Source organism: Neolamprologus multifasciatus, chromosome 20 (assembly GCF_963576455.1).
Source record: "Neolamprologus multifasciatus chromosome 20, fNeoMul1.2, whole genome shotgun sequence".
Taxonomy (NCBI): Eukaryota; Metazoa; Chordata; class Actinopteri; order Cichliformes; family Cichlidae; genus Neolamprologus; species Neolamprologus multifasciatus.
This window is the reverse complement of record NC_140458.1, coordinates 16,130,141-16,150,755: the sequence shown is the minus strand read 5'-3', so window position 1 is coordinate 16,150,755 and position 20,615 is coordinate 16,130,141. Positions and strand designations below refer to the sequence as shown.

The 20,615-nt window shown below is 44.5% G+C and overlaps 2 protein-coding genes across 2 annotated transcripts; one reads left to right on the top strand and one right to left on the bottom strand.

Annotated features, from left to right (window-relative positions):
* The first annotated feature begins 913 nt into the window (after nt 1-913).
* las1l (LAS1 like ribosome biogenesis factor) lies at nt 914-3,636 on the top strand. The gene has a single exon (XM_085146755.1). The coding sequence runs from the start codon at nt 1,618-1,620 to the stop codon at nt 3,343-3,345; it is 1,728 nt and encodes a 575-aa protein (XP_085002881.1). The 5' UTR covers nt 914-1,617; the 3' UTR covers nt 3,346-3,636.
* A 6,039-nt stretch (nt 3,637-9,675) lies between these two features.
* Nucleotides 9,676-20,229, bottom strand: haus7 (HAUS augmin-like complex, subunit 7). Its single transcript, XM_085146764.1, has 9 exons — nt 20,041-20,229; nt 19,524-19,639; nt 19,378-19,448; nt 19,240-19,301; nt 18,939-19,129; nt 17,227-17,338; nt 16,894-17,106; nt 15,462-15,573; nt 9,676-15,385 (listed from the first exon to the last, which is right to left on the bottom strand). Exons 1-9 carry the CDS (start codon nt 20,095-20,097, stop codon nt 15,324-15,326), a joined length of 996 nt encoding a protein of 331 aa, XP_085002890.1. The 5' UTR covers nt 20,098-20,229; the 3' UTR covers nt 9,676-15,323.
* Nucleotides 20,230-20,615: the final 386 nt, after the last annotated feature.

The window sequence follows — 20,615 nt, the reverse complement described above, 5'->3', positions numbered from 1 at the left end:
AAATGAAGAAATACCAAAAAACTGCAGGACCTCTAAGTGCTGCTCGAGGCCGCGTGTAAAACGTCCAGCTGTATAGCATAAAAAGCATGTTTGCAAACCATTACGAACCATTTTGGCCGGTATTAATAGTTTTGATCTTTATTTAAAAAGAGAGAGAGAGTAGGGTCATTTCTTTTAACCTTTCCTCCACCTGATTAATTGAATTAGGGTACGGCTGCTGTGATAGGTGTCCCAGCCTTCTCACTGTGTGCACACTGCTGGGGCCTGGTGGACTATTTTTAATGAACTGTATCCATAAAACTATGGTCTGCTGTATGGTACAGACCACTGGGGAGTAAAAAGCTCACCAACACTCATGGTATTAGTCCAGGGGTCTCCCACTCCAGTCCTCGAGGGCCGGTGTTCTGCAGGTTTTAGATCTCACCCTTGGTCACCACACCTGAATCCAATGATTGTTTCATTCCCAGGCCTCCGGAGAACTTCAGGACATGCTGAGGAGGTCATTTAGCCTTTAAATCAGCTGTGTTGGATCAAGGACACATCTAAAACCTGCAGGACACCGGTCCTCGAGGCCTGGAGTTCCCCACCTCTGATATACAGCGTTCTGCTCTACAAGCTACCTCAGGCTCACCTCAGCCTTCTATCCACTGCCTCTGAAAGAGGGCACCATTGAGCAAGTAAACTTCTACAGATGCATAAATAATAAATACATTGCATCATTTCAGTGCATTAATGAGCCGCTCACGTCCAACCGTTCAAACAAATCACAGAGCAGCATTTAATGCTATGTGAGCACAACTATGACTTTATTTAGTTAATATAGTATTTAATGTTTACATCCAATGAAGAATACACATGACGAGCAAGTTGTTTCTCTGTCAGAACACCCGCCATTATCCAAACTGGCCTCGGGTTCTTCTTCGTGGGTTTTATTGGCGGTTGTCAAACAGCGACCGTGTGCATTACCGCCATCCTTCGGCGTGACGTGAGGACCAGAGGAAAGCCACTCAGGAATGTCGGCTGATGTTTACACGGGCTGCTGTTCCTGACAGTCCTCAAGGGATTTATGTCTCTTACCAAAGTCAAGCTAGACATCTTTTCTTTGATATTTTATCCTATAATCAATACGCTGTGAATCCAGCTGTCCTCAGAGAAAGAAAACAAAAATCAAAGGCTATCAGATTTCTTTTAGTCAAGTCATATCATGAAAGCAACAATAGCCTGAAAGGTCCAAATGAATGCGATGCAAGAAAAAAGTGCAGTGTCTTAAAGTAAACAGCGTGAATTTATAGAGTACGTAAATAAACTGTGATCATCACCATAGCCAAAGAAAGCTCGTTTATGACCAGCATCATGTAAATAAGCGCTCTGTAGAACCATCGCTCTATCCTCCAATCCAGCAGGTGGCGTCAGCGTGCCCGCAGGGTGAATGTCAGCCGTAAACGAAGCCGAAGAAAACGTCAGCGTCATTTCCTGGATGCTGTGCGACAAGCGACGGTAAAACTCAAAGCTCTGAACGCGGTCCTCTGTCATATAAATCTGCGAGTGGACTCTGCGTGAGGCGAGCGGCTTTTCCCGGTGAGTGAGAGATTGAGCGTGAGGTCCGGAGCGCGCACAATGAAGAAAAAGGGCTCTGAGAAAAAACGCCATGTGGTAGCCTGGCTTAACAAAGCGGAGTGGGATCAGGTTCGGGACTACCTTTACTCGATGGACTCCTCTCTGCAGAGGTTTGCGTTAGAGAGGATATCGGCTTGGAGGGCGAGGTGCGCTAATAGTTTTCCCGTGGCCGTGGACTGCACAGCGGACCTCGTGCGCTGCCAGGTGCGGGACCGGTCCGGACAGCTTACCGGAGATGACTTGATCCTGATGTACGGGACGGCCCTGGTAAGATTTGTTAATCTTATCACGGAGCGCCAGCAGGGGAGAACGGCCCGGCCGCTGAGGCGACTGGCTGGAAACTTGAACATCCCCGAGTGGGTGGTGGATCTGAGGCACGAAATCACGCATCGGACGCTTCCTTCTTTGAAATGGTGCCGAAAGGGATGTAAGGTGGTCCTGGAGTGGCTCCAGCAGGAGTTTTGGTCCAGACAGCTGGGAGGAGCCCCCGATGAGCGCTGGGACTTGCAGTCGGATGGCGAGGATGAGGAATCTGACGTCAAGCGCCAGGATGATGAGCTCGTTGCCAGGCAGAAAGAAGTGGAAGACTACAGAAAAGCTCGGGAGCTGCTGATCTCTTATGAGAAGGACCAGTACCAAGCTTTTGATGATGGGTCTCCTGAAGACAAGGAGAAGAGCTTGTGGCAGGCCCCCTTAGCAGACATGAGTTGGTTGCTGGGTGAGATCAAGCAGTTTGCACTGGAGTCCAGTGAGCTGTTGATTGATGTGCTGCTGGAAGACGGTTTTCTTGTTCCTACCACGGAGCAGCTGGAAACATTAGGCTGTACAACCTCTGACAGTGCCAGTCCCACTGAGCCTAGAGTCCCACAAACCTTCCTGCGCTTTTGGCTGCCCCTGCTAAAGATGCTTAACTCTCCATCTTTCATTCACCTCTTCCTTGAGAAGCTCTTTGTGGAACTGAAGCTGCTCAGCAAAGAGCCCAACGGTCACAGGTGTTTCTATATTTCTGCATGGATTTCAGAAGTCCTCCTCTGCAACAACAACAAATTTGAATATCATTTTGAGACAAAGTTGCAGAAGAAAGCCAGAACGAAGGACAGGATTTTCATCAACCGCATCCAGCTGAGGTCGCAGCAGCTTCTGTCTGCATGTCTGGATGCCCCCTGCATCAGCACACCTCACCTGATCCAGCTAGTCCTGGATGACATGGAGCATCCCCCCCCTCAGGAAACCAGAGAGAAGCTGTTCCAGCTCTGCTCCATCTACACACAGACAGAGCGCTCAGAGGCCAGCACACCTCTGCAGCAGCAGCAGCAGCCCATATATACTGTGAGGATGCTGCTGGACCAGATGCAACACTCCCGGCAGGACGCCCGTCCCTTGCATTCCTCACCGATGGACTCGGAGAGAAGTGAGGAGCGCAAATGGGCAGACGTGCAGGCTGAAAGAGCACTTGCCCTCAGAGGTTCTCCGTGGCAGGTGTGCACTGATAATGTCACGTGGAAGAACTATGCCCTTGGTAAAGTTCCTGGACAGTCGGACGACCCGTCGTGCCTCATGGTGGACAATTATTCGATAATGACTGTGTTTGACCAGCCAGTGGAGCTGGAGAGCAGCGCGACACGGAGCAGCATCCCTGGGGCCTCGGCTCCAGCCCGGCCAGCTGAGGGCCTCCTCTGGAGCAACAGCGAGCTCAACAAACTGAAATGTGGACTGAAGCTTTTTTAAGTCTCATTCCAGACTTTGCTGACTCTTGTTGTGCTAGAAGCAGTTTTGAAGCAAAAATACAATGTTCAGAAGACAAAATGTTGTGGGAGGTTTAACCATGAGCACAGTGCAGGTTCAGCAGTTTTTGATATGAAGAGTCTGTTTATTGTGATTGTTTCTGTCCAGTCGAGCTCGTTAACTAAACATGTTGGCAGAAGCAGAAATAAAACGTTCAGAAGACAAAATGTTTTGATTTAACAAAAGGAGATGTTTGATTCCTCTGTGTCTTCAAATAAACCATGCTCTTTGCAAGTGTGTGACATTTAATAGACCAAACAATACATCTGAATCCTGAAAACTGATCATCTGATGAACTGACACTGAAAATATGTGTTATGCTGAGTGAACGGACTCTATGGCAGAACACACAGAAGCGCAGAAAATGCAGGGAGTGCTCTTTATTTGTGGTATCAAAATTATTTGCACGGGATGAAATTATACAGAGGGACAAACAGAGGGAAACCAGGGGAGGAGGCTGACACGTATTTGGAGGGAAAGGGGGTACCCGCGCACGCAGGGTGGATTTGTCACACTGGCTGTACGGGCTCGGGCGGGGATTCTCGCGATGTGGGAGAAACGCTGTAAATGATCTCCGTAGTGATCCCGGAAATGCGGCTTCACAAACAGCTGACAGGTAAGTGGGTGATGGATCCAGCACTCGAGGAGGTGGCAATACTCCGACACCAGACATCAGTCGCGCTGCTCCTAAGTAACGCTCCATCAAATGACGTCTGATGCACCGCCGGTGTGTCAGCATCCCGTGACACACCACCCCGCCTACCTGAGCTGAAAACAGAAGTAGACCCCGTGACACCACACCAGAGAAACCCCACCAACTCCTAACAATATGTCGTAATTGTGGTCATTTGGGCCAGGTGGAAGCCTTTATGTTCTTTGTGTATGTTGTTAGTAGGTGGCAGAGAAAAACGTTTAACACATTCTCTGCATGCTGGAAAGTGAAATAAAAAGAGTTTATTAATCCCTGAGGAAATTCTGTGGTTACAGTCGCTCCGAGTCAATAAGAGCAGTAACATTGAACAAAATTAAATAACACAATACATTACACAGTTAGAAAATATAAGGTGTGGCTGTAATATATATAAATAGCTCCATTATAAATGTCCAAAATATTGCAGAGGAGAAATATGTCATTGACATTTTAGGCTAAACTGTAACAAATTGTTATTTTCACCGTAGAACAAAAGTGTGTGTTGTGCATTAGATGGAGGAGCTGTGCAGGGAAGTATCCACAGCCAGGAATGATTTCCTGTGTCACTTACTGGTGCATTCTGGGTAATTTCAGTCTCACAAACCGTCCCACTCCACAGCCTCTCACTTCCGGCCTTCATAGTATTCATACAGGTACTGTATAGTTTGGTCAGTTCAAATCAGATTTAGCGCTGACTGTGCTGTGAGCACAGTGCAGGTTGAGCTTCTGATATGAAGAGTCTGTTTATTTTGTTTCCAAACAGCTGATCAGAGTTAGTTTAGTCGTTCACTAAAACAACATGTAAACCCCCAATGTGTTAAAAAAAATAATGCGTTTTTGCCATTAAATTCTATTGCATGCCATTGATCACGCAGATTTAATGGACATTAATTGGAATCAGAGAAACCTTATTCATCGTAGAGGGGAAATTGAGTTGTCAGAGCAGCAAATATACAACAAACTCATATAAATGAGTGTAGAAGCAGAGACATTGTTAGATAAATATTAAGCTGACTAGATGAATACAGAGATGTAGGTATGAATATAAATAAGGATAAGCATGTGTGCAAATATATGTTGTGGTGTACAAAAGTGACGGTGCACTGAGGTGAATGAAGTCTTTACCTGTGCCCTTGTTCTTCTCTTTTGTGGAACTGCCCCAAATGATTTGTGTTACGGCTCTTCACAACAATTGTACTTTCCTTTAAACATGATTTTAGAATAGAATTAGATTATAAAAAATAATTTGAGGAAATCTTTAAACTGAAGCGTGTCGTTCTTCTGCTACTTCTTATCTTCTTATGTTAAACCACATCATATCCATCTTGGTCGCTTATGTTCCATGATATGCTTTGTGTATGGGCACATTGGACTGATTAAACAAACCGATTACAAGTAGGCTTATAAGTATTGATGGCTATAATGTATATAGGACAGATCAACCCAGAAAAGGTGGAGGTACTGCAATATTTGTCAAAAGCAAGTTCCATGTAAACGTCCTGTTCTGAGTCAGTGAGTCAGCAATCTGACCTTTTGGCCCTCGAGGCCTCCAAACGTTTGCACATCACAGTTGATTTTGCTATAGAACACCCTCAGGTGTTAGTGAAGCCATACACTCTTCAACAAAGCTTTTATCTGATTTGAAAGTTAACAAAATACTTATGTGAGACTTGAATTGTAACTGGCTACATCCAGTCTGAAATAAATTCAAAGCTGCTGTAACTCGTTGATATTGGCCTAGGTTCAAATGTCCAGTAATATTACAAATGTTCCACATAAATACACGGCTGCATCAGTGTTTGCAAATGACAATAGAATAGAATAGAGTAGAAGAGCCTTTTACTGTCCTTGTACATGCAAAGTGCCATGATAGGTGCTGCATGCTGCCTGTGCAGCAGTAAAATATAAACAGTAAGACAGCAGGAATGAATATGGAGTAAAATATGTCACATTTATGCGTCGTGACATCCAGTTTTGTGGGTGCGTGCACTGAAGTGACCAAAGTATTGCAAGCGTCCTGCATCACCGTGTTTTCTCGTGTTCCTGCGCTGTAATTTGCCTTCAATTCAATTCAATTTTATTTATACAGCGCCAAATCACAAAAGCAGTCGCCTCAAGGCACTTTATATTGTACAGTAGACCCTACAATAATAGATACAGAAAAAACCCAACAATCACATGACCCCCTATGAGCAAGCACTTTGGCGACAGTGGGAAGGAAAAACTTCTTTTTAACAGGAAGAAACCTCCGGCAGAACCAGGCTCAGGGAGGGGCGGGGCCATCTGCTGCAACCGGTTGGGGTGAGAGAAGGAAGACAGGATAAAGACATGCTGTGGAAGAGAGACAGATATTAATAAAAGATATGATTCAATGCAGAGAGGTCTATTAATACATAGTGAGTGAGAAAGGTGACTGGAAAGAAAAAACTCAATGCATCATGGGAATCCCCCAGCAGCCTACGTCTATTGCAGCATAACTAAGAGAGGATTCAGGGTCACCTGGTCCAGCCCTAACTATATGCTTTAGCAAAAAGGAAAGTTTTAAGCCTAATCTTAAAAGTAGAGATAGTGTCTGTCTCCTGAATCCAAACTGGAAGCTGGTTCCACAGAAGAGGGGCCTGAAAACTGGAGGCTCTCCCTCCCATTCTACTTTTAAATACTCTAGGAACAACAAGTAGGCCTGCAGAGCGAGAGCGAAGTGCTCTAATAGGGTGATATGGTACTACAAGGTCATTACCTTGTATGTGAGGAGCAGGAGTTTGAATTCTGGATTTAACAGGGAGCCAATGAAGGGAAGTCAATATAGGAGAAATCTGCTCTCTCTTTCTAGTCCCTGTCAGGACTCTTGCTGCAGCATTTTGGATTAACTGAAGGCTTTTCAGGGAGTTTTTAGGACATCCTGATAATAATGAATTACAGTAGTTCAGGCTGGAAGTAATAAATGCATGAACTAGTTGTAAGAGCCAATTAAAGGTTAATTTTATTGGTACTGGTAAAATGATTAGAGGAGAAATATACATGTTTGATGTTAAGAATATAATTTCTAGTTAATTTCAAAATACTGTTTTGTTAAAGGTATAGAATATACAAGTGCGACATTCTAATGCGCTTTTTAGTATTTTGGGCTTCCGGCACACTGTAATTACGTAGTTGGGGAGTCAGATAAGCTGGAAGCAACACAGTTTTTTGACTGAGTCTTGCCATGTAAATTAAAAGTTTCAATAAACATCTTTTACGCAAGAAAAGTACCTGGACTTGCTCGCGTTTCAAATGCATGTTGCCGGACTGACTCCTAAAGATGGTACAGAAGAGTGAAATAGAGACAGAGTGCCACTACACTAGTTTTTCAGCGTCACTTCTTCCTTTCATTAAAATAACAATCAATCTGAGATTCACATCCTCTTGTCATTTTTTCACTACACAGAAAAGAGACCCCCCAAACTTATCCTGCTCTTTAAAAAGTCACAAAGACACTTCCATCAGTTCTTTAGCAGCAATCATACATTTACTTTGTCCCACACCGCAGCCTCTCCATCACAGCTTTTATATTTTATATTGCCCCTGCTATAAGAACTGTAACACCCACATTTCTCATCCGTGGTATAATAAAGGTTTATTCTATTCTTTTCTATTCTAAAAATACTTTGAAAGTATTTTTCACTCAAACTGGAATAACACAGAGAGAAGCACAGCTGTTTCTTTAAGCCATTTTCATTCAGACAAAGTCAATGATGTCACTTGCCAATGAAGACTATTATCATGGACTTTAATAGCATAATGATGAAGTGACACTGAACTGAATCATTAATCTTTTTGTTTTTTGTGACTTTGTCATTCTGATTGTTCTTCGAGGTTGATGTGATGTCAGGGATTAGTGCTGCATGCTCAAACATCCAGGTAAATCCCAAAAGGTTGGTTCTGTTCACCTGGACGTTCTCAGTTTTCATCACTGTACAGGTTATCTTTGTTATAGCATAGCCTGCACATGCCTGATGTGGATCTGAGTATTAAGAGAACACATAGTTACTTTCAGCTACTTTAAAGCAGGTTCAGAATGCCCGTCGCTATCTTCACGTGACGACACATGGCCCCAGCCTTTGTTAAATTTATCGGTAGGATGAGATTAAAAGAGACTTCTTAAGCTCACATCAAATACCTTAATTTTATTATTGAATCACAGTTCAACATGATCCTTATTTATCTCATGCTGGGCTTTTGTGTTCATCGAAGGTCAAAAATGAGCTGTTTTAGCCTTTTTGATCCACCTTTCTTTTGGCTCCTCAGAAACAGAAATGTAGAACATCATGTGGGTGAGACTAAAGTCCTGCTAGAAAGAAGCTACACCTGGTTCTATGAAAAAGCCCCGTGTCTAAATGATTGGTGGGGAGAGAGCCACAGCTTTACTTTTGCTTCAGAAGTTTGGTCAGTTTGCCCCAAGACAGGATAAAAAGTTTGTTTTTCCCTACACAAGCTATAATTCCATATACAATTCTGCCGTTACCTTCAGTAACAGCTTCATGATGTGCAGACACAAACTGGACAAACTTTAGGCCTTTCAGCTACGAGCACCATGGCCCCCGAGGGCAGAGAGGACGAGACAGGCTTGATGCTTACCTCTATGCCGCCCAGTTTATTTAGAACCATGTCCTCTGCATTAAGCGTGTGCTCTGCCATTCTTCTTCCTGCTGCTGGAGTCTGTGCTGTACTGGCTGCAGAAAAACTCGAGGCTGGAGACAGGATCAAGTCTGGCTGCTCCTCCTGTAGGATTGTTAAGCAACTCCCACTGCATGCCTCTCTGTCACTTTCCAACACCCGTGTCATTCATAATACAAGAACTTTGAGCCTTTTAACTGGAGTATCTCATCTTTCTCAAATGTCTTGTCTTTTAATATCGCTGTACACGAATCAACACGAATCGGTGTGACAGCCTGCCTGCAGCAATGAGAAGAATTATACGTCCTTTACTGAGGTGCTCTGTTGGGTTCACAAGGGATTTTTTATCCTCTTGTTCCCATTATGATGGATTCAGACCAGTTTAAAACTGTCTACTTCTGTGATTAGAAAAGTTTCAACATTTCACCAAAAGTGAAGAGTTCAGCTGTTTTTAAATCTCTTTGACCATAATAACATTTCTCTGCTCCTGATTTTAGATTTTTATTTATTAGACTGTGTTCCAATCTCATACTGGGTGTACGAGCTGGACAGACTGGTTTAGCTCCCCTCTGCTTTTGTTTCAGCCAGTGTCTTTGGAAAGGCTCCCCTTGTAAACAGGGTGGATGAGATAGCTGCTCTCTGTCACATGAAGCAGGCTGAGTAAAGTCGAGCCACAGCTTGACTTTACTGCAAACAGCAGCTGGCAGCATGTTTGTGACTTCATGAGACAACAAGGAAAAACTGCTCTCTTGCTTTCCTTCAGAATCCTTGTAAGAACAAAAACGGACAACAAGGAAAAACAGAGAGAAACCGAGAAAACTCAAGCTGTCTCACCAGAAAAACAACTGTGTTCACTGTTTGTACGAGAACAGGAGTTGCTAGAGAACAGGAGGCTAGCAACTGCCGCAACTAGCTAACGTAAGCTAAAGTGGCGGTTTCTGTTTTTGTTTTTGACGCTGTTGCCGATACGAGATTTCGGAATGGCACCACTTACCTCAACATCCAGTTGTGAAAGCTGCATCAACCTGAGCCAAAAAGTGATCGAGCTGGAACAAAGGATATCCACGCTATACCAAATCCAGGGGGCTGAACGCGAACTTGACACGATCCTCCTTGGCAAAGCTCAAACCACCGCTACTAGCGCTGAGCTAGCCGACACAGTGAACCACCCAGCTGCTGTGTCCCAAGATCCCGCCAACAGACAACACAGGCTCTCAACTTGCGTCGCTGGTGTTTCTGCCACGGACGAGAACTCCTGGTTTCAGCTAGGGGCCAGACCCAAGGCTCTGGTCAGCTCCACTCCACTCCAACCAGCGCCATGGACCATGGTTGAGACGCGCGGTGGCTGCAGAGGGGCCACCTCCGCGCGGTGGAGGGGCCAGGAGGAGACACAGGCGGAGGCTCAGGACATTAATTCAATGTCCTGGATCCTGTGGACTTTCCTCCTCTGGCCGCTAGCCCTTGCCATCCCGCTGTGTCGCTGAGGTCTGCGCCATCTCCACACTACGCCCCCGGAGCCGCGGCGGGCAACCCGACGCTGTGGTGCAAAATCACCGCGGAGAGCTGTGCTTCACCCCGGCTCCTCGGAGAAGAGGACCCATGGCGCGGCTACCTGGGAGTCACTCACGCAGTCCGGCTGGCGCATCTCCATCTGAACACCCCCGGTGCCGCGGCGAGGGCGTCTCAGATGGCCAGCAGCCCCCGATGGCACCTCCTCTCTCCACGCTGGTCCTCGGGGATTCCATCGTCAGGAACGTGCGGATGAGGGGGGCGCTCACGCTGTCGTTCCCGGGAGCCACCGTTGCCGACATAGTGGACAGAATTCCCAACATTCTGGCATCCCACCCACAGGCCAACCGGCTCATCATCCATATCGGCACCAATGACATCCCCAAACAGCAATCTGAGCTGCTGAAGCTGGACTTCCTCCAACTCTTCAGCCTCCTTGGTCAGTTGCAGGTGAGTGCTTTTATCTCCGGGCCCACCCCCACCTGTGGCAGAGGGATAGGCCGTTTCAGCCGGCTGCTCAACCTTAACACCTGGCTTTCCTCCGCCTGTGTCTCCCATGGCGTGGGTTTTATTAACAATTTTGATGCCTTCTGGGAGAGGAGGCATCTTTTTGGAGCAGACGGGCTCCACCTCAACGCCTGGGGACGCCGTTTGCTGTCCGCCAATTTGGCATTTGGCGTACAGCACTCCCGCACACGGCCCTGTCACTACCCCAAACCGACATTACCTGCTGATCTGTCTGTCACTGACTGATGTTCCCCTGGTCCCGGCTCCTATATTTGTTCCACTTTTAACAGTAATACACAAAACTCTGGACTCGGACCTTTCTCTCCCACAGTCAACACAATACCCGTTATAATCACAAACAGAGAGCAACAGAATTATCATAAATCCAGTAACTCCAAAAACATTAATAACCTCCGGCCTCTTCAAAAATGTCAACATCCATTCAACTCTGTTGTCAAAAATCCACCGGTCTCAATCAGTATGGCACTTTTAAATGTCCGCTCTCTGTTGAACAAGTCTTTTATTATTAATGATTTAATTTTAGATAATAAACTTGACTGTTTATTTTTAACTGAAACATGGCTGGGTTCGGATGCACCAGTTGTTCTCACTGAGGCCTCCCCACCAAATTTTAATTTCTCTTTTTCTATTAGAAGTGGTAAGTGAGGTGGTGGGACTGCATCTTTAACCAACAACACACTCACCACCAAACAAATTTTATTTGATCATTTTACCACTTTCGAATTCCATGCTATTGTTTTCAGCAGCCCTCCAGTTTTATCTGTCACAATTTATAGACCACCTAAAGACAGTGCTGCTTTTATCAAGGAATTCTCAGAATTTTTAACAAACATACATTCAAAATATAACATGATAATTTTAACCGGTGATTTTAACCTGCACATAGATAATCCTTCTGACCCTGCATCAAAAGAATTCTTAAACATTCTTCACTGTTTGGATTTTACCCAGCACGTCACGCAGCCGACTCACAACAGAGGACACACCCTGGACCTGGTCATCACCCATGGGCTGTCCACCAGTGTGTCTTCTGTTGCTGACTTGGCTGTCTCTGACCACTACTGTGTGTTTTTTAACATCACCGGTTTTATTCAGCGGGAGACCTCGGTGCAAACTGTGAGGAGGCGCTATCTAACCTCTGAAGTGGCTGCAAATTTTACCAGGGTTTTAGACGAATGCCCCCCTGTGATTTTACCTGCACCCTGTGATTTTATTTTTAGTCATTTTAACAGCAAACTGAAGAAAAGCCTTGACTCCGTTGCTCCACTCACCACCAAAAAGATTAATGTAAAACATGCATCACCCTGGAGAAACGAAGAAGTCAAAAAATTCAAAAGAAATTGCAGGGCAGCAGAAAGGAGATGGAGGAAAAATAAAAATACAATCAACCATGAAATATTTTGCGAGCAACTTAAAATGTACAATAATACATTAAGGAATTCAAGAAATTCATACTTCGCCAAAATAATCAGTAATAACAAAAATAATCCCAAGGTCCTCTTTTCCACCATAGATCATTTATTTAACCCTGATTTTAACAGCTCCCACAGAACCCCCACAGACTTGCTCTGTGAGCAGTTTGCAGACCACTTCAGGGGAAAAATCAGCGCCATCAGATCTGATATTTTATCTTCTCGCGATATGATTTTAAACACATCTGAGGGCTCGATTGTACCCGAGGAGACACTGGACAGCTTTGTCCTGGTTAATGCTGAGAACCTTAAGAAATTTTTCTCCACAGTGAGACCCACCACATGTCTTTTAGATCCAATCCCTTCTTCACTCTTTAAAACACTTTATGGATCTTTTGAAGCTGAGCTTTTATACATGATGAATTGCTCTCTTCAGTTGGGTGTCTTCCCTGCTGCCTTTAAAACGGCGGTGGTGAGGCCCCTTCTGAAGAAGAGCAATTTGGATTGTAATGATTTTAATAACTACAGACCTGTATCCAACTTACCATTTTTAAGTAAAACTTTAGAAAAACTTGTTTTTACTCAGATTAATGACTTTTTGAGTGATAGACAGATCCTGGAGATATTCCAGTCTGGATTTAAGGTGAACCACAGCACAGAGACTGCTCTCCTAAAGGTTTTAAATGATCTTAGATGTAACTGGGACTCCCAAAAGCTCTCAGTCCTGGTGCTACTGGATCTAAGCGCAGCCTTTGATACAGTAGACCACGCTATTCTTTTAAACAGACTGAAACACATGGTGGGCCTCTCTGGTGCTGTACACAACTGGTTCACTTCCTATCTCTCAGACAGAACTTTTATGGTGAGTATGGATACATGCTCCTCTAAGATCCATAAAATGACATGTGGTGTGCCTCAAGGGTCAGTTTTAGGCCCTGTACTTTTTAATTTGTATATGATCCCTCTCGGCGGTGTCATCAGGAGGCATGGAGTGAACTTCCACAGTTACACTGATGACACTCAGCTGTACATTTCCATGTCTCCTGATGACACCAGACCAATGGATGCCCTTTTTAACTGTATTTTAGATATAAGATCTTGGATGGCAGAAAACTTTTTACAGCTTAACCAGGACAAAACTGAAGTTTTAATTGTCGGTCCTGAGGCTCAGAGAGAAAAACTCTTGTCTAAATTACAGGCATTTTCGCTATGTCCTTCGCTACAAGTGAAAAACCTGGGTGTTATTTTTGACTCTGAGCTTGGTTTTATCCCACATATTAAACATGTAACCAAAATTGGATTTTATCATCTAAAAAATATAGCCAGAGTCCGCCCTATTCTCTCTCGGGCCAACACGGAGATGTTGATGCATGCTTTTATTACCAGTCGCATTGATTACTGTAATGCCCTGCTCTCTGGTCTTCCTAAAAAGAATATTTCAACTTTACAACTTTTACAAAACTCTGCAGCTCGTGTGCTGACGAAGACGAGAGGGCGGGCCCACATTACACCGGTTTTAGAATCGCTGCACTGGCTCCCCGTGTGTTTCAGGATCGATTTTAAAGTTCTTTTATTGGTTTTTAAATGTCTTAATGGTCTTGGGCCTTCTTATCTCTCAGATCTGCTTTTACCATATGAACCCTCGCGGACCTTGAGGTCCTCTGGTACTGGCCTTTTGATTGTCCCTAAAGTCAGGACACATACTCACGGAGAGGCAGCTTTTCAGTGGTATGGTCCTCGTCTGTGGAACAGCCTGCCGGAGGAGCTCAGGGCCGCAGAGAACGTACATGTTTTTAAGAACAGGCTCAAGACCCACCTTTTTAATTTAGCTTTTACTTAACGTTTATTTATTTTACGCTTATTTATTCTATCCTGTTATTCTATTGTTAATTTAGGTTTTACCTAATATTTATTGATTTTATTCTTATTCATTTTTTAATCTTCTTACTCTATTTATATTTATATTTATATTGTATCCCGTTCTTATTTATTTTATCTTTTTACCCAGTATATACTCTTATTAGGTCATATCTCCAGTGTTTCCTCAGAGGGCGCTCTCTGCACCGGGGCTGTGATCGACCGTGGCTGCTGGGGCTCTGGGGGTCCTCTCAGCCTGGCTGGGGGGCTTCTTTGCCTCCCTCCTGCTGTGTGCCCAGCCTGGAGGCTGCGGTCTGTGACCGGCTTCCGGTGCAGACGGCTCCCCATGATAGTGTTTCCTCACTTGGCTCATGTGTACCCAGTCCAATTTTACTTTTTAAGTGTGCGCGTGTGTGTGTGTGTGTGTGTGTGTGTGTGGGGGGGCTGCTTTTAACCATGTAAAGCACTTTGTGCTACATTTTTTTTTTGTATGAAAAGTGCTTTATAAATAAAGATTGATTGATTGATTGAGTAAAACTGTGTGAAATAGAGTGGCTGGTGATCTGAAGGCTGAATATTTGAATCACACCCCTGTACATGAGCTTGAAACCATATATACATGAGATATAAAACAAGGATAAGTTGAGCTCACGTTTATCTAATAAGACCTTTGAACTACTGTTAATAATTGTGGTGTGATAAACAATGTTTATCCCCTCCCTCAATACAGCAGGAACTCTGCTGTCCTCCAGTTATACTGTATTTATACTGTACTTTGTTACCCTGTATTCATACATGTGTAATGACAAAGTTGAATCCTAATAATCAGACAGTACATGAGTGATTTTGGTCTTTGCGACTCATGGTGCTTCCTTCACCCCAACTGTAGGGAACATACTCTCTTCCCACTCTGGTCTGGGGTATTTCCCATCACGACTGCAGGGGGATGTGACGTGACCGCTGAGTGTAAAATGGTCAGTTTCAGTAATCATCATGAAACAAAGAAGCATAGCAACATGTTTAATGTCATCACTGATTTCTCAAAAAAAAAAAAACGATGTAAAAACTCTCGACTCACCAACAGTGACACTTTCTGTTTCACACAACAACATGTCAGTCATGCTCAGATTAAACAGGGTGTCTGACTGCAGTGACCACACACACGTCTGTCCCTTACACCTCTGTGAAACACGTCCAAGCTGTGTTGTCTCCGTCTTAACACCACCAGAGCCTCTTCAGTGAATCTGATGAGTGCATCCCTCTGAATGACGTTATGAACTAAGCTGAGACAGAAAGCCTCCAATTCGCCCAATAACCTTCTCCAGTTGATCAGCTAGTGGAGAAAAAAGAGGAAACAAATAATAAACAATATGTAAGAAACTCTAAATATGAGTGTTAAACTGACTTACGTAACGTGTGCTTCTCTCCTCGGCTCCAGTAGCGAGGCTGCATTTGAAGCTGCTTCACCTCCTCGCTCACCGACTCAGAAGCTTCTGACACTTCCTTCAGCATTTCCAGCTCCTGACAGACGCACACACCAGAGGACAGAACACGTCACTATGTTCCTGTCCTACGAGCAGTGTCAGTTTATTAGTTACACCGACCTGCTATCAGGCCTGCAAACAGTCCGGACTAAATGAAGGTTCAGACTAACTGTTTCAGAGACGTTTGGTGGGATAGATTCAACACCTCTGTGAAACACGTCCAAGGTATCTGCTGCCACTACAACAACCCCGAATAAGCCATTAGTATGCAAAGCTAGGACCTGAAGAGGTTTCAGGTCAGACCAGGCAGAAGTTGGCTGTACAGCTGCCTGTGTCTGCACACCTTCCCATCAACGTGGCACCAACTGCTGGGTTATAAAAACAGAATGATCAAAACACCATTCAGTTTGAGGAGGAGGAAAATAATTTAGCTACAGAAACAGGTTTTTGTTTCTGGCTGTAAATGTATTATTTTTAACCGTGTCTTCACTTAGATCATCAGTGTCTATAGAAAGAGAACAGCTGGAAGCTAATATCTGAGTCTGTGACTGGAGTTTGGGAAAAGCTTCACGGCAGCCCTCTGACTGACAGCAGGTAGATCCCAGGTACTACTGAGATGAAACAAAAGAGCAGAGTGTGGGCACGAAAAACGAGAACAGACGCTGTGAAATGCAGGAATTCAAACAGTAACAAAACTAAAAGGGGAGTGTATGAGGTGCAGTCACACTCCCAGAATTAAGACACATCTCCATTTCTCTTCCCACTGTTGCCAAAGTCCTTGCTCATAGGGCAGGGGTAGGGAACTCCAGGCCTCGAGGGTCGGTGTCCTGCAGGTTTTAGATGTGTCCTTGATCCAACACAGCTGATTGAAATGGCTAAATGACCTCCTCAACATGTCCTAAAGTCCTTCAGAGGCCTGATGAACTAATCATGTGATTCAGGTGTGCTGACCCAGGGTGAGATCTAAAGCCTGCAGGATGCCGGCCCTCAAGGACTAACGTTCCCTACCCCTGTCATAGGGGGTCATATGATCGTTGGGTTGCTCGGTCAAATTCATGTTCATGGTAAAGAAGTTGGAGTGTGTGCAAATTGCTATCGTAAAAACTGAAGCAGCAAACTAATATTTGTGTTATTCTCAAAACATTTGGCCACGTCTGTAAATAAGAAGGTAAATGATTTGCTTTGCTTTCCCTCCACCAAACTCCAAACTTGGTCAACTGAGACTTTCCTCATTTGCTAATATTTAGTCAATGATTTAAGGGCAGCCCTAAAATGATTTAATGTGCAAGTCTCTGGGACTGTGGGTGTCCAAATGACACAGGTGTGACTTTAACAGAGTGGGCTTATTTGTGAGTACCGTGTTGCAGGCCAGCAGCAGCTGTTGGACCCTCTGGAAGACTTCTGTCTCTGAGCTGAAGCTGGGGGGGTCTCTGCTGCAGTAAACTCTCAGGTCTGTCTCATAAACATGGCTGAAGGTGGCCATCAGTTGCTGGAGGTCAGACGCTGCTACACGCAGTGAGCTTGGAGAGAAGGCGGGAGGACTCTGGGCCTCGCTGTTCAGGAATACACACTGAGGGGACGAAGCAAACGGCATGCTTTACCACCATGACAGTCGCACATGTCAAACAAGATGTTTGAGCTTTCTGTTGGTGCTTTAATAACAGTTTCCCTTTTTTTCTCCTTGTCAGACCTTTGACTGCAGCTGCTCCAGTGCTGATTGAGTCGCCTGTAGAAGGGCAACAATATCTCCATTTTCTTCTCTGTTTGGCTTATAAGATGACTTGGTGTTCTTCCACAGAGCCCTATGAGGTACAGAAAAGAAGTCAGAGAGGCTTCTCACCTACAAACCAAATCAGAAAGAGTTGGGACAGTTTGGAAAACAAATTTAAAAAAAAGAAAGTAGCGATTTCTAAATTTCCTTTGACTCGTGTTTCATTGCAGAGAATATGAACACAAAATATTTCATGTTTTGTCCCTTTCTGTCATTCAGACCTGCAACACATTCCAAAAAAGGTTGGGACAGGAGCAATTTAGGGCTCATAATCACGTAAATTGGTTAAATAATGATCTGACTGGAAACAGGTGCAGGTCTAGTCCTTTTATTGGAGTCTCTAGGAGCAAAGATGGGCCAAGGAGAAGCAGTTTGCAACAAATACGAGACAAAATGTTTAAAGACAATGTTCCTCAAAGAAAGATATTTGGATATTTCACCTTCAACAGTGCATAATAGAATTAAAGGATTCAGGGAATCTGGTGGAATTTCAGTGCATATATTTCAGTGCAAGGGCGCAAGCGTAAGCTGAACAACCGCTCCGATCCCTCAGGCGGCACTGCATCAAGAACAGTCATTCATCTATAAGCGATATCACCGCATGGGCTCAGGACCGCTTTGGCAAACCTTTGTCAAGTACCACAGTATGTAGTTACATCCACAAATGGCAGTTAAAACTGTACTGAGCGAAAGGGAAGCCATGTGTTAACAGAAGTGCCGTGGACTTCTCTGGGCTCACAGGCATCTGGGATGGACCACGTCACAGTGGAAACGTACACTGTGATCACATCAATAATTTCACATCAATTGGGTGGCAGTAGCTCAGGCGGTAGAGCAGGTCATCTACTGATCGGAAGGTTGATGGTTCAATTCCTGGCTTCCCCTAGTCTGCGTGCCAAATATCCTTGGGCAAGATACTAACCCCAAATTGCTCTCCGATGCATCCATCAGAGTGTGAATGTTAGTTAGAAAGCACACAGAAAATGTGCTTGTGTGAATACACAAGTTGCGTACAGCACTTTGAGTGCTCAGAAGAGTAGAAAAGAACCAGTCCGTTTACCATCAATCACTGTTTTTTGGGAGAAATGGATGCTGTGTGCTCTGGACCAAAGAACAAAGTTACAAAGTCCTGCCTGCAGTCCTGACAGGTCTCCAGTCCAGAATGTGTGGTGACAACAAAGACCCCGTACTGTTGCCCAGCTTAAGACGTATTTGCAGGAAGAAATGGGACAAAATGACACCTGAATCACTTCATCGCTCAGTGTCCTCAGTCTCTAAACGTCTTTTAAGTGACAACATTACAAACCAGTACATGCTTTACTGTTCCAATTGCTTTTGGGATGTGTTGGAAGAACCAAGACTGGAATATGTGTTTATTTTGAAAACAACAATAAAATTCATGAAGAACACATTAAATAATGTGCTGTTGTACTGTTTTCAATATAATAAAGGTCAAAGATGATTTAACAAAGCACGGTTTCAGTTTGACTTTGCTTTAACACACGTCCCAACTTCTTCTGATTTGTGGTTGTACAACAGCACACAATGAATTCGATTAGGATTCACCAAGCATCCATGAATGAGTCTTTCAGCAATGTGTGTAAGAAGAGATCATCAGACAGCAAACATACTTGATGTGTGTCGGCCAAGGGTCAAACGCAGGACTGAGTGTCTGTGTGAGGTGCGGCAGATTCTCAGCACCAAAGAACTCCTTCAGCAGCAGCTCTCCATCAGCTGTGTGCCCAGTAGACTTCACGCAGCCTGGGACGAAAGCTAAAAGCTGCTCCAGAAACTGAAGTTGCCGCCGCGGACTTGCATCACCCTTCAGAGATTAAACACAGAACCATGGATGTGTGATTACCATTTGTGTTGTGATGCTGCATGTCTGTATGTGTGAATCAATAACATCACTAATTGAATACAAACTCTCACCCTAATCAGGTCCACATCAGATGCTCGGCATAGCAAAAGTTCCTGCCCAAGAACAGCCATATCTGCTTGGACATAAACCACCACAGTTGGTGTCAAGCAGCAAAAACATCTGGTGGACTCTGTGCACAGCTACGTTACCTTTAGTCAGAACATCAGGCTCCTTGGATCTCACTGACATCGGCTTTGAACTGGTGAAGCTTGGGCTGATACTGTGAAGTGAACACACGGCTGAGTTCATAATGATGAACAGATTATTTGTGGTACATGAGCAGAGCTTCTCCTACCTGCTGCAGATCCACGCTAGTATGTCCGTGCGGTGCTGTGAGGGGGCGCACAGCAGCTGCAGCATACTGTCTGCTTCCTGCAGGTACAGACCTTCAACCAAGGGGCAGGACGCAGCCTCAACACGCACACGGCACACACACACACACACACACACACACACACACACACACACGACAACAGAGTCACATCAAGGCAAAGGAAAAGAGTCATGACCAAAGGCGCAGCGGATCTGTGGCTCCAGCAGTACTGTTTCTATTCGACCGCACGAGGCAGCAGTCAAAAGATCAAGAAGAAAGGACGCAGCAGGAAAACGGCTGTAAAAATATTCATGTAGAACAAGTCCAACATGTACCGATGACAAATCAGCTACACAGTCCCTTAGAAAACATCACTAATCATTTCAGTGCATTAATGAGCCGCTCACGTCCAACCGTTCAAACAAATCACAGAGCAGCGTTTAATGCTATGTGAGCACAACTATGACTTTATTTAGTTAATATTGTATTCAATGTTTACCTCCAATAAAGAATACACATGACGAGCAAGTTGTTTCTCTGTCAGAACACCCGCCATTATCCAAACCGACCTCGGGTTCTTCTTCGTGGGTTTTATTGGCGGTTGTCAAACAGCGACCGTGTGCATTACCGCCATCCTTCGGCGTGACGTGAGGACCAGAGGAAAGCCACTCAGGAATGTCGGCTGATGTTTACACGGGGTGCTGTTCCTGACAGTCCTCAAAGGATTTATGTCTCTTACCAAAGTCAAACTAGACATCTTTCTTTGATATTTTATCCTATAATCAATACGCCGTGAATCCAGCTGCCCTCGGAGAAAGAAAACAAAAATCAAAGGCTATCAGATAAGTTAGTCTGTCTGAGAAAATGCAATATAGCCTGATATCGTTCATTTCTTCAGTTCTTTTACAGTATATCAATAAGATCCACTTTAACTTTCACTTTACTGGGGCTTTGCATCAGTCGCTTTTTCCCAACTTCATATTTCTGACAGCGTCATCAAACATGTTCTGTGGTTTCATCTTCTCCACAACTGCATTTCCCCTCACGGTGGGTTCTTATCATAAATAATGTGCC